The sequence below is a fragment of the Haliotis asinina genome, chromosome 1, assembly GCF_037392515.1.
Source record: "Haliotis asinina isolate JCU_RB_2024 chromosome 1, JCU_Hal_asi_v2, whole genome shotgun sequence".
Lineage (NCBI taxonomy): Eukaryota > Metazoa > Mollusca > Gastropoda > Lepetellida > Haliotidae > Haliotis > Haliotis asinina.
Genome location: NC_090280.1, coordinates 75437890 through 75456986, shown reverse-complemented (window position 1 = coordinate 75456986; position 19097 = coordinate 75437890). Strand labels below are relative to the sequence as shown.

Genomic DNA, 19097 nt, shown 5'->3' with positions numbered 1-19097 from the left:
CTATTTTGCTGTCACAATATTAGTGCAATTCCGCTGTGACTATAAACTTTAATTCACTCACTCATTATTTGATTTTTGCCCAAGTGACCAGGACTAAAAACAACAACAAACATTATATCTGCCAGCTTGTTGTAAATATTTACTTAACAGAAATTTAACGTAAATAAGAGATATTTCCAGCAAGATATAAAAATGGGAGGTTTTAAGAGTGGGTTCAATACAACCACTGTCACTGCTGATGGCATTCCGTCTGAAATGAACATTTTATAGAGGATGTTTCCAGGCTGTGTATTATTAAAAGGAGATTGATTTGAAAAAATTTTCTATGACATACAAATTAGATAATCAGAAGTGGGACTTTTCTTTGAGAGTGCAGTGTGATTCTAATGCTACTGTAAATATCAGTGAAATTAAGCAAGGGATCACTCAAATGACACTGACAAATTGTTGTCACATTACTGAAGTTTCAGTTTTTTAATTATGATTTTTTAAAGGTATGGGATTTGGGGAACAAAAATTGTAACAAATTTGTATTATTTTCTTCAGATTTCAGATTTTTTTCGGAAAAAATGAACAATATTTAATGATTATCTCATTGTTTCTACGAATATTGAAATTTCAATTATTCTGCAAAACTCTGTTCCAGTGTTTTTTTTAGATAATGCAAGAAACTATTTTTTCAGTGAAAGAACTGGCAGAAGCGAGTAGAAAGGGTGGTACTTTGGAAACATAAACAAAACACATATCACTCTACAGGATATGTTTGTAAAATTTTGTCAGATTTCTGATGTTCATTCATTTCTTAGTAGGGAAACAGACATGTAAAAATGATAAAACAGAATCATCACTCATGTTTTTGAATATAGGAAATATCAACAAAACCTTGGCAAGTACTATCAAATACTAAGACTTGATTGATATTTCCCATATTAAATCCTCTATGCATTAGAGAGATATTTTAGGACATAAAGTTGGCAGTTTTTTAGAATTTTCTACAGGTACCCAGAGCTACAGATAACTTTTTTGGTCATTGTGTTATGTACTCTCTTGCGTTTATTTCAACTGGGTATCATAATTTTCCTTTGCGTAACAAAAAATTGTACCCACCTCAGTTGAAGCTCAGTTGATTATTGTGAAAATATCATAAAGTTTAAATGTTGGTGTTTGTTATTCATATTTGATCTGTAATTTGACATATTTGTGTACACTTGTGAGATCAAATTTATTGAGTATGTAGAAAACTTCAGCATACTTGTACGCAATAGACTTTGTAGGAATTCAGGTTTCACATTAATAGTCGCGTAATTTACACAGATTTGCTGCTCGTCTGTGCCTGCTTTATATTTTAGGACAACATGGTGACAGAGTTTTAATGATTTTCATAAGGCACTAGCTATAGTATTGTAGGATAAACCATTGAAAAGGTTTTATGATTTTTCTGCAGGTATTTGATTTTGTAGGACAAAATTGTGACATTTTTTATTTTTCTACAGCTGGGAATACTTTCCTCATGACCATGCTCGGTCCCGGGTGTATCGCTGGGGGGAAGATGGGCTTATGGGTATCACAGATCGACAGTGTCGAATGTGCTTTTGTCTGGCCCTGTGGAATGGTAAGGACCCCATTCTGAAGGAGAGGTTGTTTGGACTCACAAGCTCTCAGGTAAGGACCGAATAACTGTCAGCTCATGTTATCACTGTTTTTCCATTTATTCAACCAGACATCTGTTGGCATGGAAGGATAAATTTGTCTTCTTACTGAATACAGTGAGTATTGTTTTCACACAATATGTTCTTATTTTCAGCAACAAAGTTATATTTTACTTTTGCATTACCATGGCAACAACTTTGACATCAAGTAAAATTGGTCATGATACTCTTTTCTGGAGCAGAACTTAAAAAAACGTATATAATTTCTTCTCCAAACTTTACACATAAATAGGTCTGGTCGTGAATTGGTGCCTTGTTGGTAGTTTTGGATTTCTGAATGTTTTGGGGTTTTTTTTACAATCCCATGCTTACAAGGTTAACTTCGACTGAAATTGATGTTGCTGCTTTTTTGTGGAACTCAGAAACTAATTATTATTTCTTTACTAAACTTGGCACATGAATAGGTTTCATTAAAAATATTGTTACAACTGTCACAGGATTTTTTGATGGACATGAAAATGTTTGCCTTTAATCTAGGAGGCAAAGGGTAACTTCTGTGATTGCAATTGACATGATCCCATAAGCATTCATTTGGGTTCATGTCTGGTGAATATAGCGCTCATGGTAAAACCTGAATGTTGGCATTGGCAAGGAAGTTCTGAGTCAGTCTTGTCATATGTGGGTTTGCATTATCATGCTAGGAAATGATTCCATCTCGATAACACTGTGCATTCAGGTTTGCTTGAATTTGATATGTTTAGGGCTTCAACCATGTACCCAGATCTTTCAATTCAATCCAGTTTTCGATATGGGATCCTTGTTTGATCATTTTCAATTCAATTCTTCATACAAGTAAAAACATCAGATTTCATCTAACTCTCAAGAGTTTATTAGACAAAATATATCGCACTGAAAACTTTTTCCAAGACTTGACAGGGATGTAAATGATGTAACATTTTTTTAATAAAATATGATGTTTAAACACAGAACAGCACTCAGATATTTAACCGAAATACAGTGGAAATTGTTAAAACCGGAATCAGTCTGATCTGGCAAGTTGTCAGCACTGGCATAAAATATCAAGGGCCCGGGTGTGGCTTGTACACTTATAATCAGCTCTACAATCCAACACATTGTATAAACAAGGTTAATTCTTTAGTCCCACTGAGAGCTGATTTAGACAGCTTCCACTGTAGTGGTTATGATTAACGAAAAGCAAAACTAAGGTGTCAGATTCGATTTTCAATGAATTGATCCAAATCTTTACAGCCCCAGACATGATATATGATATAATATGATAATGAAGGTGAACTACAGTACCACAGAGTTGTTCTTTTGTCCACAGGGCAACCATGGAGAAGATGTGAAGGAGTTATACTACTATCTAGACAACTTGCCCACACATGCCTACATGAAGATGCTGTACAAGTACCCGCAGGATGAATATCCTTACTCGGATCTGGTCCACAAGAACGCCTCTCGCACAGTCAAAGATCCTGAGTATGAAATCCTGGACACAGGTTGGATGTAATTCTGTGAAGTTAATATCCATGGTGGCCAGCTTTTTGTCAATGTTCATGTGAATGTTTGGTATTGCATGTTTACACTGTACATACTCTTTGTATGCATGTTTGTTTGACAGGTGTATCTTGTAAAAAAAACTGAATACTTTCTTATGTCTTTTTCTAAAAACAGGGCAAGGAATTCCCTGGCTCCTTGTCCCCACCTGTAACAAGGATTCAGCAATAAAGAATTGAATATGAAAAATGAAACATCCTTGGTGGGAATTCCAAGCTAGAATTGGTCCAGAGCTAGCTGTGCTAGTTGTGAGAGTCAAATGAATAGATGAGAAAGGATTCATTAGGCATAGTGCATCTTCATTTTAGAGTTTTGAACACCTTAACTACATTTGTACTCAGCCACTGAATTGTCTTTTCTGGGCTTGAATGGTGGGCAGGGGTCCAATATTTTTTTTAAAGCCACTTGCGACAGGGTAAGTGACTTCCAGAAAGTAACTTGTCCTGAGTAATTTTTCACTTTCCCTGATTTTATGACACAGGTTTTGATGTTAATGTTTACTGGACTATTTATCGAAAGAGTGATAAATTTCAAAGAACAATAGCTCCAAATTATTATTATTGCAAAATGCAATAGCTACATTATGAGCAGATATGAAATGAAATCCAAGTTTATTTGCAGTTTGAAACAGTGAGTGGAAATTATCTAGTAGTCCACGGACAAGTAAGAAAATGATCACCTGATCACATTTTGTTTCAGGAGCATAATTTCCTTAAGTTTTGTTTCTTTTATATCAGAGAGGAAAAGGTGACCTAAAATCATGTTGGTTCTTTTGACAGGTGTGTTTGACAATAATCGCTACTGGGACGTGTTAGCAGAGTATTGCAAGGCTTCACCAAATAACATCCAAGGCAGATTCACCATCTTCAACAGGGGCTCCACATCGGAAGTTATCCATTTCCTTCCGACACTCTGGTTCCGAAATGTTTGGTCTTTTGGCAAGCACTGTGATGTAAGCAATTTGAGTATTGGACAGATATCTCTAACTTGACATATTGTCCTGAGTTGGTTAAAAAGGTACATCCCTCGAAGTCAAAATTACTTTCGTTTTTTCTAGTGTGGTGGGGCAGCCAAGTGGTTTAGGTGTCCTGTCACCTGGGTTTGATTCCCCACTTAGGTACATGTAAAGTGAAGTTCTTGTGTCAACTGCTGTGATATTGCTGGAATATTGCTGAAAGTGGTGTAAAACCATACTCACTTCTTGTAGGGCAATCCAGTCATGGAGTCATCTCACATATGCTTGCCTTCACTTCTTTGTGTTCTCTTTGGTTCCATGGTCAAGGTGTCTGACCTGGGATCAGAGGACACCTAGTTCAAATCCCATCTGACCGATGAAGGTGCGGGGTACAATAAGCCTTCAGCAAACCATGCTTGCCATAAAAGGCGACTGCTTGTCATAAGGGGATCAGGTGGTCAAACATGTCATCAGTTCCGGCAGTTGTGCAGATCAATGCTCATGATGTTGATCTGATCCCGACTGGATTATTTACAGACCACCACCATATAGCTAAAATATTGCAGAGTGCAGCGTAAAACTAAACTTACTTACTCATTCACTTACTCACTCACTCACTCACTCACTCAGATCCCATCTCCATATGTTAGTTCTTTTTCTTTTGCTTTCATTCTTATATTGTTTCAAAGGAGGATCACTTGCTGGTAGAACACTTTGGTGTGCCAGATGCACACACTTGCTGCTTGCCTGGCTGTTCTACCAGCAAGTGATTCCCCCTCATAAAAAATATCAAAAAGTGACAACACGTGAAGATTGTTTGTTAAAAACTTTGGATTCCTATGTCCAAAAGTATGAGACAAATATTAAAGTTGTTGGTCTGTTGATTTCATGCGACTGTGCAAACTTAGTTTTGTTGCAATTATTAGATTTTGTGTTAGCGAGCATTTCATCGGTCTCAAATGAAGTCAAAGGGAATGTAATCGAAAATATGGAAAGAATCTGAATATTTCTTGATGGGACAGCGCCTCAGTTTTGATGGTTAAGTTTGTGAATAAAAGTGTGAATGGAGGTGAATCTTTGATGAAAAATAAGAGGCCAGACTATTTCACTCAATTTGATGGAATAAGTGTCAGCTCATGTCATTGTTGTTCATCCAGCCTTTTATGGGGTATCCTAGTTTTTAAAATGGTCGCTGTTTCATTTTCATATCTAGGTATGATGTGTGTTCCCTGGCATGATATTCCTGGGGTATTCATAAATTGACATGAGACCCAAATGACTCACCCTAGCCATATGTTAGTGCAAGAATACTCTTCTGCTCCAGGAATGTCCAAAAACGAGTCAATACTTCATTGTGTTGTGTGGTTGGATAGAATGAAAATAGGAACACAGTTGTAACCACCTGTTAAAAAATTGTCAGCATGAATTTTAACCCCCTTTGTTATTTATGTGAGAATCATGTTTTTATGTCTGCGAACAAAATTTTACATGACCTGTCTCTTGATTTGCATTCATGTTTTACACTTTCACCATCTGGATGTAGATTCATTGTCCCTGAAGTTCGCATAAAAAGGTCGCAAACATCTTTTATACCTGTTAGCAGTAAACATTTGACCTAGCCACAGTTTTAAACGTATTTGTTTACTAGTCTCTTACAGAACATGCTGGTTATGCTTCTTATCCCGTATATTTGTCCCCCACCACAATGCGGCCTGGGGGACTATGTATTCAGGAACGTCCGTATGTCTGTTCATACATCCGTGTGTCTGTATGTACTTACGTACATCCCATTTCTTGTTAGTGCAATATCTCATGAACTGTTGTTCCCAATATCTTCAAATTTGGTGACAGCCTACATTGGGGAATGCGCAGATGCCAGTCAATTTTGCTGACCTTGACCTTATTTTTGTAAGGTCATTGACCTTATTTTTGTAAGGTCACCTTGACGCTTTGACCACTCTTCAAACTCTTGTTAATGTGATATCTCATGAACTAGTGTATCGAATATCTTCAAATCTGGTCACAGCCTACATTTGGTGAATGCGCAAACACAAATAAATTTTGTTTGTCCTTGACCTTATTTTCAAGGTCACTGTGGCTCTTTGACCACTCTTCAAACCCTTGTTAATGATATATCTCATGAACTGTTGTACCCAATGTCTCCAAATTTTATTGACAGCCAACATTTGGGAATTAAGCAGACACCAGTTGATTTGAGTTACCTTGATCATATTTTCAATATGACCCCAACACTTTGTCCACTTTTCGAACTGATGTTAACGCAGTATTCCATAAAACATTGCAACCAATATCCTCACTTTTGTGGACAGCCTACATTGGGTGATTATCCAGACACCAGTCATTTCACGCATCTTGTGTGTTAACAAATAGTAAAAAGCAGTGAATATGTTACAAATAGTTCATTCTTCTTTAGCAGCAGGGGACATTGCCATGTTAGTGAGAAACACTTGTTGTATGTGTGAGCAGGTTTCTTTGCTGAATGATTTTACCATGCTGCATGTCTCACTGTTGTGAAAAGAATTCCTTTGTTATGCAACAAAGTATTATAATTATGTCTGTGGTGTCTTTGAAATAACTGTCCAAGACCACTACACATTTCCACAGATGATAACACTCACTCACCAACTCACCCACTCACCCACTATCAGGAACATGTAACCTGTATTAAATAATTTTTGTAATGTAATTGATGACTAGTAACAGTGAACTTGAATTCATTTTACCATCAGTCCTGGTTGGAGGAGAAACCACGCATGTCTCAGGAGGAGCCTGGCAAAGTGCGATGTGAACATGGCACTCTGGGTGAGATGTTCTGTTTATGGAAACTTTGATTGTAAACTATATAACTTAGTGCCAAGCTTGCCTGTGTGAAATATTGGTAGAGTGTTTCGGTAGAAATTTGACTGATGTTTTTGTGTTGTTGTGGAGTGAATGTGGCCAAGATTCCAGCAGGGAGGAAGTGATAAGTAAGATTTTATTGTCATCCTTTCTTCATATAATCTTTGTGTCCATAGTTCCAATGGGAGGAATGGGGTAGCCTAGTGGTTAAAGCAGCCGCTTGTCAAGCCAAGGCCAGTGTTCAATTCCCGAAATCGGTACAATGTATGGATCTCATTTCTGGTGTCCCCTGCTGTGATAGTGCTGGAATATTGCTAAAAGCGGTGTAAAACCAAACTAGCTCATTCATGAGTCCATTGTCAGCGTATTGATCCCAGATTTATAGTGATTATGATCATGGGGGCTGTCTGGACCACACCCATGCTTGTTCATAACATCTTAAAACAATGACATTTTGATTAATGTATGAGAGAATGTGTAAATTTACTTTCAGTATTCACAACAAGCTTTACACTGACATCAATTAAAGTTACTAAATACTAATAGGTTGCATGTCAAGTATTTGTCTTCAGGAACCCATGCTTGTCATTAGAGGCGACAAATGGGATCGTGTGGGTCAGGCTTCCGAACTTAGTTGACCGTACATGTCATCGTATAACAGTTATGTAGATTGATGCGTATGCTGTTTATCACTGTTGATAAAACTAAGTGATGTACAGACCATCAACATATAGCTGGAATATTACTGATTGAGGCGAAGCAAAATGTAAACGGTATCATAGCCACAAACACATATTTTTCCAACAATGGATTAAGCTATTAACATCCTTTAAGATACGGTTTTAAGCCAGAGTAATTTTATTTCTCTTTTTACAGATCCATCAGTCATATGTGATCAAGAATAAGAAAAAAATATGAATAAATTTTCCTCACTTGAAAAATATTATCCAGATGTTCAGATATACACAGGAAGTCTTTGATTATGCAAGGCACTAGAACACTGATATCTGTTCTCAGATCTGAATTATCGAACAATATTTGTGTTAGAATTCAGTGCTTCAAATACCTCATCGAATATGAACTTGAAAAATAATGTCTTTGAAAACATGTGTGTTTTTGCTTTGATTTCTTTCTTTCCTTTCTTTCAAAACATGAAATGAAAGGCCCTTTCATAATAAGTAAGGGAAGGAGTAAGAAATATGTACACGGTGGAACTGTAATATTTTAAGTTTGATCACTTTGTTTTCATGAACATGACATGACATGAATTTTGATTTTCATCCAGAAAGTGTTGTATCTGTTTGTTTAGGTACATACTTCTTTGAGGTGGACAAGGATCCAAGTGGCGAAATCCCGGAGATTATTTTCACAGAGAATGAAACCAACAGCCAGCGCATCTTCAAAACTCCAAACACCAGTAGATACGTCAAGGATGCATTCCACAACTACTTCATTCACAGTAGGTCATTGCATTCACAACAGATGCTTAGTATCTGAATATTTCACTTCTATCATAAGAAATTAACCCATTGAAGATTTGGGTTAGAATCGGTCTTCTGTAACCCATGCTAGTTGAGGCAAGTAACGGGATCGGGTCATCAGGTTCGCTGACTTTGTTGACACCTTTCATGGTATCCCAATTGCGTAGATCAGTGGTCATGTTTTTGATCACTGGATTGTCCATTGCAGACTTGATCATTGACAGACCACCACCATATAGCTGGAATATTGCTTAGTGCAGCGTTAAACAACAAACCAATCAACCAGCCTAAAAGCAAAATCATTTCCAAATAGACTTTCTTGTTTGTTGTTCAGCAATATTTCCAGCAGTGGTTTCCTTTGACAAAAAGCATTGGTTGCTGAAGATCAGTTTTAGCCTGGATCTTACAGGTACTCAAGTAAGGAATTTGAACCTTTACTCCAGTACAACCAGTGCTTGCCGACCCTGTGGTGTTCCCGAAGAAACATTTATGGCAAACTCACACACTTACATGTGTGCAGCACTGGGTGATGAATCACAACCAGGAATCGTCAGCAGATTAGCGGACTTGGTTGACATATATTGTATCCCCATTGCATAGAACGACTTGTGATGCTGATCACTGGATTGTCTGGACCAGACTTGATTATTTACAGACCAACACCATATAACTTGAATATTGCTATGCCAAGCTAAACAATAAACCAACCAACCAATAAACCCATTTAATTTGCGGTGTTGAAAAAAATATTCCTGGACTCCTAGTAATGGAGAAATACATCAGTAAACCATTTCCACTCTTCCATGGCCAACCAGAAGTCCTGATTTGAACCTCATCAAGCATTTTGGGGACATTCTGGTGCATAGAGAGATATGCTGGGCCAGAATATTGATGAATTGGAGAAAACATTGCATCAAGAAAGGAACAGGTTCGAATTGTACAATCAGTGAGGATGACGGTTTAAAACTTCATCCAAGTAGGCATAGGTTACACAAGATAATGACTGTCTTCTGTTTCTGAAACTAGAGACCGTATTTGTGAATTGGGACTATACATCATGTTACCCATTTGGGATGATCATACTTTTTATTGACAGATCATGTTATCATAATTTCAGTTTTACTACAGGACCAATGTTTATAAACATCAAATCATACCATTCAGAATCTTTATTGTTTCTTTTTGTGTTGATGACATATCTTTTCATCACTTTGGCTACAAAATAATTTTGAGTGAAGATGCTCATGACATTGAAACTCGGATAAGATATAGGTCCTGTCATAGAACTTGGGTGTTGCAATACTTTTGCCATCTGTATATATAGTCAGACCTGTCTAATACTGACCATAAGTATGAACATTCGGCAAGGTAGAAGTATTTAAGGTAAGCATCAAAAGCCAGATTGATCCTTTCTGCTTCAACTGTGCATCTTTTACGTTTAATGGAATAATGGTGATGGTGTTTCTAGATGACAAGCAAGCTGTGAATGAAGCAAAGCAAGGAACAAAGTGTGCAGCCCACTACTCTGTTCGTGTCGAAGCCGGTGAACAAGTGACATTCAGAATGAGGCTGTACAGTCCGGATGAGGTTCCAGCTCACCCAATCAGCCATGACAGTTTCAGCGAACTCTTCTGCACCAGGATTAAGGAGGCTGATGCATTCTACGATGATGTGAGTACTTTCCCCTTAAATACAACATATGAAATGTCAACAAATTATTGAGACCCCAGGACTGAAAGTGTAAGTAAATTAATGCTGTTGACCTTACCTTTGAACTTTTGAACCTTATCAGCAGACGACACTGAACAGAGGACCAAGAAGTACTTCACATTATATGGACCTATCAAATGAGGGTCAGTACCTATGGTTTATTGGTTTTACACTTACAGGCACTATGTCACACATTTTCGACAATATTTTTGACTGTGTCATAGATATTGGGGCATATGCACTCACCTTAGTTTCCTGTTGATGCCATGAAGGATCTATTATCTTAAACTTTAAAGCGAACTGCTTCCAAACAGGAAACACTTGCCATAAATGGATTGTAAATAATTGCTCTATGTATTGGAAACTGTCACACAGAGTTGACAGTGTTTGCCAAACTGGTTTCAATTACAAGTTGTGTGTAGGATATTTGTAAGGAACACTCCAAGGGACATAACTCCATGGGGTTGCTTGAAATAATGTTCGGCCTGTCGAGGGAGAGGGAATCGATTTAGTGAAATGTTGCATTAATTCATTTGAACTTTTTCATTTTATATTGTAATCGAAGTACATGCATTTTTCATGTGGTAGCTTCCCTGAGGGCTGATAGTATTTTTGATTGAAATGCATTTTTTTGTAGATAGAATTATGTTGTGACATAGTGCCTTTGATGTTATTATTTTTGATGTTTGAAAAGTATTAGTTGCAATATTTGTCATCAGTAAAGTGTCCTGCCTTTCACTTTACTGATCAACTTCCATGCCAGTCACTGGTTTGTCTATTCCAAACTCTATTTCATGCAATAATCACCTAAATCTGGGTCCCATTCCTCAAAGTGACTGTAGCGCTACAATGATTGCAACTCCCATGTTTCAACAAAGACTTATGTCAGTTGTAGCGCTACGATGATTGCAACTCCAATGTTTCAACAAAGACTTATGTCAGTTGTAGCGCTACAATCACTTTGAGGAATGGGGCCCCAGACTATTGCAGTCTGGTGTTAAAGGACACTGCTACTTTGTTATGGACTATGCAGGTGATCGTCAGCAAGAGCCCGATTGAGAAGATGATATCACGACAGGCATACGCCGGCTTGTTGTACAGCAAACAGTTCTACTGCTACATTGTGAAGGAATGGCTGAAAGGTGACCACGGATGTCCTTCACCCCCAGCAGGACGTCTGCAGGGTCGGAACCATGAGTGGACTCACCTCTTCAACAGGGACATTATCGCCATGCCGGACAAGTGGGAGTATCCCTGGGTGAATATAGTACTGTTTCATGCATAAAATGATGTCAGATGAATGCTAGTTGAATATTTCACGATGTAAACCTCCAATAATCTGAATATCGAAAACAGCCCTAAAACACTTCCAGGATTGGGTAAGCAACTTTGCTTAAGAGAGGCATCATGATACATACATTTCAGTTTGAGTATGTAATTTTGAATGAAGTCTTTGAAAGACATTTAGAAGTGCTGCACATAATAATGAGGAACACAACATTTCGGAACGTATCCTTACTCCTTCATCATATACTCTGAAACACTGAGTTCCTCATAATAAAGAAATTGACATCCATAAAAACTCACTTCCTTAATTTTGACTGCACATTATCCTATGGCAGTACACTCTTGAAACTTCTGGAAAACATTCCACAATCTGTGCACATGCATATTATGTGGACTATAGTTTATTGAGTATTTTGAAAAAACTATTCCAAGTTGGATATGGTGTTAAAAGTAATGTTGCTTTGTACCTGTGGTTCATTCTCAGCCTTGAATGAACCCCGACATGCAAAAGCAATCTTGACTTAAAGGACCATGTCATACACATATATTACAGTTATGACAGCACCTATGTTTCAGTATATTCCTTTAATTCATAATGAAGGGACATGTTGATACAAAGTAATGGTGTGTTCATGATAATGAAAACGTTTGTTTTAGCAAATGTGGTATGTTGCAGTATGCATCCTGGGATCTTGCATTTCACATGATAGCCTTTGCCAACATCGACATCAGCTTTGCCAAGGAACAGCTGGTTCTGTTTCTCCGGGAATGGTACATGCATCCAAATGGCCAGGTAAGATTTCAGCCTTATCATCATGTAGTTGTCTCGTTATCACGTAGCTGTCTCGTCGCCATGTAGTTGTCTCGTCACCATGTAGTTGTCTCGTCATCACGCAGTAAGTAGTAATCATTAAAGTGGTTAATTCTTTGGTTTGACTACCCAAAATATGTTGTTTTTATCTTTTATATCAAATGGTTACCTTACAGACTCTTTCACTTCATGAAAATGTTTTATATTATTCTCAAGACCCCTGCCCACAGATTTAAGATGGAAGTGTATCACTTGTTCATGTGTGATTTCCAAGAAACAAGAGATAATTAACAGTAACAGTTGTGATATTTTGCAGATACCCGCGTATGAGTTTGCTCTAGATGATGTCAACCCCCCAGTCCATGCGTATGCTGTGCTTAGGGTGTACAAGAAGTCAGGGCCCAGGGGTCAGCGCGACCTCACATTCCTGGCACGATGCTTCCACAAGCTTGTCATTAACTTTACATGGTGAGTGTGACCATTCTTAAACAAGCTCATCATTGACTTCACATGGTAACTGTCACCATTCTTAAGCAAGCTCATCATTGACTTTATATGGTAAGTGTTGCCATTCTCTCACAAGCTCATCATTGACATCACATTGTGAGTGTTGACATTCTTAAACAAGCTCGTTATTAACTTTATGTGGTTAGCATTTTCATTCTACCACAAGCTAATTGTTAACTTCACGTGATGAGTGTTGTCTTTCGTAAAGTAGCTCATTATTAACTTCACATGGTGAGTGTTGCCATTCTCTCACTAACTCGTCATTAACTTCACATGGTGAGTGTTGCCATTCTCTCACTAACTCGTCATTAACTTCACATGGTGAGTGTTGCCATTCTCTCACTAACTCGTGATTAACTTCACATGGTGAGTGTCGCCATTCTCTCACTAACTCGTCATTAACTTCACATGGTGAGTGTCGCCATTCTCTCACTAACTCGACATTAACTTCACAGTGAGTGTTACCATTCTCTCACTAACTCGTCATTAACTTCACGGTGAGTGTTGCCATTCTTTCACTAACTTGTCATTAACTTCACATGGTGAGTGTTGCCATTCTCTCACTAACTCGTCATTAACTTCACGGTGAGTGTTGCCATTCTTTCACTAACTCGTCATTAACTTCACGGTGAGTGTTGCCATTCTTTCACTAACTCGTCATTAACTTCACGGTGAGTGTTGCCATTCTCTCACTACCTCGTCATTAACTTCACATGGTGAGTGTTGCCATTCTCTCACTACCTCGTCATTAACTTCACATGGTGAGTGTTGCCATTCTCTCACTACCTCGTCATTAACTTCACATGGTGAGTGTTGCCATTCTCTCACTAACTCGTCATTAACTTCACATGGTGAGTGTTGCCATTCTCTCACTAACTTGTCATTAACTTCACGGTGAGTGTTGCCATTCTCTCACTAACTCGTCATTAACTTCACGGTGAGTGTTGCCATTCTCTCACTAACTCGTCATTAACTTCACATGGTGAGTGTTGCCATTCTTTCACTAACTCGTGATTAACTTCACATGGTGAGTGTTGCCATTCTCTCACTAACTCGTGATTAACTTCACATGGTGAGTGTTGCCATTCTCTCACTACCTCGTCATTAACTTCACGGTGAGTGTTGCCATTCTCTCACTAACTCGTCATTAACTTCACATGGTGAGTGTTGCCATTCTTTCACTAACTCGTGATTAACTTCACATGGTGAGTGTTGCCATTCTCTCACTAACTCGTGATTAACTTCACATGGTGAGTGTTGCCATTCTCTCACTAACTCGTGATTAACTTCACATGGTGAGTGTTGCCATTCTCTCACTAACTCGTGATTAACTTCACATGGTGAGTGTTGCCATTCTCTCACTAACTCGTCATTAACTTCACGCTGAGTGTTGCAGTTCTTTCACTAACTCGTGATTAACTTCACATGGTGAGTGTTACCATTCTGCCACAAACTTGTCATCAACTTCACATGGTTAGTCTCACCATTCAACTACAAACTAGTCGTTGTCAGAGGTGGCCTTCAGTAAGTGAATCCTTCTGTTGTAGGTGGGTGAATCGGAAAGACCCAAGTGGCAACAACATCTTTACTGGTGGCTTCCTCGGTCTGGACAACATCGGTGTGTTTGACAGATCTAAGCCTCTGCCTACAGGAGGTGTACTGGCCCAGGTGACACACAGTCATGTTTTAACAGTGGTTGAAGCAATGTAAAATGTGCATTGAGCACAGAGACTAAGGGGAGGCAAATGATTTAGATTTAGATTTTCAGTATTATCTGCTTTTTTCTTGGTGTCCCCCATTGTGATATTGCTGGAATATTGCTGAAAGTGGCATGAAACCGTACTCACCCACTCACTCCAACATTGCTGATAAGGCGTTAACAGTACACACTCTCTCTCTCTCTCTCTCTCTCTCTCTCTCTCACTAACTCACTCACTTGATACAACAGCAACACATCTATTATAACTTTTTATTCCTCACCCGTTGACGATATCTCTGTTTAATAATTTTACAAAGTTACACATTGTGTAATAACATCACATGATGCCGTATATGACGTCAAAGTGTTTTACAGTTATGACGTTACAACGCTAATACCTCTGTCACTGGGGCGGTGGGGTAGCCTAGTGGTTAAAGCGTTCGCTCGTCACGCCGAAGACCAGGGTTCGATTCCCCACATGGGTACAACGTGTGAGGCCCCTTTTCTGGTGTCCCCCGCCGTGATATTGCTGGAATATTGCTAAAAGCGGCGTAAAACCAAACTCACTCACTCACACTCACCTCTGTCACTATAGTATTAGACCTTGCTTGACTTGCGGAAAGCTGAGAGCTGAGTGTTATCACACTCGATGAACTCTTAGGAAAGAAGTCCTTTGTTCGGTATTATTTTGCTAATGTTGGGTGACTAATAAATAAAATACTAAACTATGTCCCGCGTAACACCATATTAATGAAGTACATGAATGGTATGGTATATGTATCTAACTCGCTTGCACTCTAGATACCAAACCATTCACTCGTTTCATAAATATGGTATGACACGGGACACAGTTTAGTATTCTCTATTTATGAAAACAGTTTTGGATGATTTGCTTGAAATGGGTTTGGGTTTGTGTGTCCAGGCTGATGCTACTGCATGGATGGGGTTCTTCAGTATCATCATGATGCAGATCAGCCTCATCCTGGCCAACAGGGACCCCATCTACGACGACATGGCCAGCAAGTTCTTCGAACACTTCATTTCTATAGTAGACGCTATGAACAAGGCTGGTACAGGAGAAGGTAGGTCTGAAGGATTCCCGTGGATCCGAGGAACACTTACAAGGTGTGAAAATGTAGAGAAATTCTTAAACTGGGCCAACAACAACTTTATCGTGATTCTTCTGAATTCAAAATTTTGCAAGTATTTTGGTTCCTATCAATTCAAAAGTGAGCAACAGGTTGCACACACTGTGAGACAATGCTCAATGCTTAATGGAATAAAGATCTCATACACTTTAGGTCAGTGCAGTAACTTTCACGGTAAGGATCACTTAAGGCTCATACACTCTCACCAAAGTTTATTTTATTTTCTAAATGTTTATCTTTTTTGCACCATTGTATTATGTAGTACATTCTATTGTTGTGCACTGAAAAGAAACAAAATACTTGTTGAGTATATAATACAAACCTTAACCTCTAAAGTGTACAAGTGTTCAAAATCCATATTTTCAAAGTAAGCCATTAACGAAATCAAATATGTTTTCTTTTAACTTGTTTGGACAAAGAAGTAAGGTAAATTAAAGAAATAACTCTCCTCTATGTTCAGAAATAACTGACTGTGAAGCCTTGTATATGGAAGTCTTCTGTCTACCCATGTGTGTCTGATGATGTGATCAGATAGCAAGGATGGGAATTATCATTCAAATTTGCAAAAGTTTAGGCAACAACCTGTATTTGAACCTGCAACCAGTGCATTTCTGAATGATTTATAAAAGTGGTTCCAGTGAATAATCCTTATAATACTTGCACTTGCACAGATGTGTTGACAATTTTAGAATATTAAATTAACTTTTACTTAAATTAAATTGAGATACTAACCTCAGTGTTCTGCTCATACAGGAACAATGAATCATGACATAACCAGCTACAGTAACTGGGTCTGTTGGTAGTATGCTGAAAATATGCAACTTCATCTTTACAGTGTGATTGTCCACTGTCTTTCTTGTTGGTGTTTGGAATGATGACTTCTTTAGTGAAATAATTCTTCTAGGTTGCAGCTCATGCAGTCAAATCACTGGATTGTCTTGTCCAGATTCAGTTTTGTTTTAGAACACTACCATTTAAATGGGATATTGTTGAGTGTGGCTTTAAACACACAATCTATTGTGAAGTCCACTTTCTTGTAGGTTTATGGAATGAAAGAGACGGCTTTTACTACGACCACATCCATGCCCAGGAAGTGGTGCCGATGCGTATTCGCTCCGTGGTGGGAATGATTCCATTGTTCACATGCTTCGTGCTTGATGAGAACATTAGGAAGAGGCATCCTGGATTCAGCAAACGTACCAAGTGGTTCATGGATCACAGAAAGGATCTCTCCTCTCGTGTAAGTCGGTACACTCTTGTCATCTTTACAGATGTGAAAAACCTTGAAGATCAGGGTTAGAATTAAACTTCAGTAACCCATGCTTGTCATAAGAGGTGGTCAGGTTGGCTGACTTGGTTGACAGTTTTGTAGATGAATACTCATTATGATGATGAATGGATAGTCTTGTCCAGAATCGATTAGTGGCAAACTGTTGCCATGAATATTGCTGGAATATTGCTGAGTGCAGCATTAAACAGCAATCAAACAAATGTGAAAGATCTGTTCATTTTATGTATGAAACTTCAAGTTTCGTGTTTTGTCATTTGTACACTAATGTTGGTTTGGCGGCCAGGTGTTGATTATGAACAGTGTATGAAATAAGCCAAACACCAAGCCAGATATCAGGGCTGGTAACTTCAAAATGTTGCCACCCAAAAAGAGATTTAACCAGACCAGACACCAAGAATACCATTCGTCTGAAATCTGGCCTATTTCAGGCAGTAGGATGGGCCTTATTTCATACAGTTACTAGACTTATTTAAATTAGATTTCCTTTTGAGATGGACAATGCCATGGTACTGTAATGAGTACTTTGTTGTCCACAGATTTCCTTCATGGTCAAAGGGGAACAAGAGGAGGTGTACATGCTGTCCATGGTCACTCGGAAACAGATCTCAAAGATGCTTGAGTACATTCTGGATGAAGACGAGTTCCTATCACCTTATGGCATCCGTTCCCTCTCCAAAGTAGGTCAAAGTTATTATTGGAAAATACAATGGAAAGAAGTTCCTTTTTTTGTTTTTCCTAGTAAGGCATGTTTTTGTAAAAGTCTTCCCTCAATAGATAATCAGATCATGTGACAAGAAAGAGAATGCAAGAATTCTTGACTTGACATTTAAAGGCACTCTTTCATGTGCTAAGGTTGTATTGACATACTGAATTACTGTATTTCCTCTAACAAGTGCCCTGGCGTATATTTTTTCAGTGGACTTCCAGACCTGGCACTTTTTGCGCTAATCCCTACTTGGAGTTAGAGTGTTCATGAATGTTAGGGGCCATTCTTTAATAAACTGACCCATGAAGATCCGGGGTGGAATAGGTCTTCAGCAGCCCATGCTGGTCCCAAAAGGCGTGTTAGCTTGTCGTAAGAGGCAACCAACTGGATCGGGTAATCAGGCTTGCTGACTTGGTTGACATATACTTGGTTGTTTCCCAGATTGATGCTCATGCTGTTGATCACGGGATTGCCTGGTCCAGACTCAATTATTTACAGACACTGACATATGGCTGGAATATTGCTAAGTGCGGCGTAAAACTCATTCACTCCTTACTAAATCTGTTTTGGGGAGAATGTATTTCTGAAAGAAATGCTTGTAGGAGACCTGACACTAATGAGATGACATACAGTACTCAGGCTAATCCCTGCTTTGTTTGCAGTTTCATAAGGACAACCCATTCACATTCACTGCGGGCTATGAATCATTCAGCGTTGACTATGAGCCAGGAGAGTCTACTACCAACATGTTTGGGGGAAACAGCAATTGGAGGGGTCCAATATGGCTTCCAAGTGAGTTCCGTCTGTATCATACACCAGACTGAGAATTAATCAAGGCATATAGATGTAATCTGATACTATTAGTTCTCAAACTACTTTGGATTATGGGCCTTTTCTAAGCAAGAGACCCATCTGGGTGGTTCATGTTTTCTTGTTTTGTGGACACAAATGACTGAGTGTGTTCATTGTGGTCTGCCACACGTTTGCCTAATTGTGATTACAGCTTGCCAAGACACGGCTGGAATATTGTGGCATAACACAACATTCACTTATTAACACCCCTTGTGTTCTGAAGGACTTGTTTAACATATGTCATATTTAGGATTTCACTTTCTCAGTAAAGTACAAATTCTAGTACTTTTTCGGTTGAGTCTAAAGTACTAGAATTTGACATATGTTGCATTTGACCATATTCTAAATGACATCGTGTAATCAAGGACTTGTATAAGGATCAAGGCCCCATTCCTCTAAGCAATTGTAACTCTAAGGTAATTGTAACTCCTATACTTTAACATAGTTAAGACAGTCAGTGTGCTATGATCAGTGTGTGAAATAGTTTCCAAATTCAGCTAGCTTTTCTTGCAAGCTATGCCTGAAAGTTACTAGCCCATAAACTATTTCATTTAATTTGAATGA

The 19097-nt window shown here is 38.5% G+C and overlaps 1 protein-coding gene across 2 annotated transcripts in view; it reads left to right on the top strand.

Moving 5' to 3' along the window:
• The window catches only part of LOC137297213 (uncharacterized), a 29190-nt gene that overhangs the window by 5427 nt on the left and 4666 nt on the right, over positions 1-19097 (top strand). For both annotated transcript variants that reach the window (XM_067829229.1, XM_067829234.1), the window contains exons 2-15: positions 1494-1662; positions 2995-3169; positions 4007-4179; positions 6933-7005; positions 8351-8500; positions 9991-10193; positions 11266-11490; positions 12196-12312; positions 12647-12798; positions 14385-14505; positions 15459-15618; positions 16725-16924; positions 17512-17652; positions 18344-18473. In XM_067829229.1, coding sequence (XP_067685330.1) covers positions 1494-1662; positions 2995-3169; positions 4007-4179; positions 6933-7005; positions 8351-8500; positions 9991-10193; positions 11266-11490; positions 12196-12312; positions 12647-12798; positions 14385-14505; positions 15459-15618; positions 16725-16924; positions 17512-17652; positions 18344-18473 — 2189 coding nt within the window. The remainder of the gene's footprint in view (positions 1-1493; positions 1663-2994; positions 3170-4006; positions 4180-6932; positions 7006-8350; positions 8501-9990; positions 10194-11265; positions 11491-12195; positions 12313-12646; positions 12799-14384; positions 14506-15458; positions 15619-16724; positions 16925-17511; positions 17653-18343; positions 18474-19097) is intronic.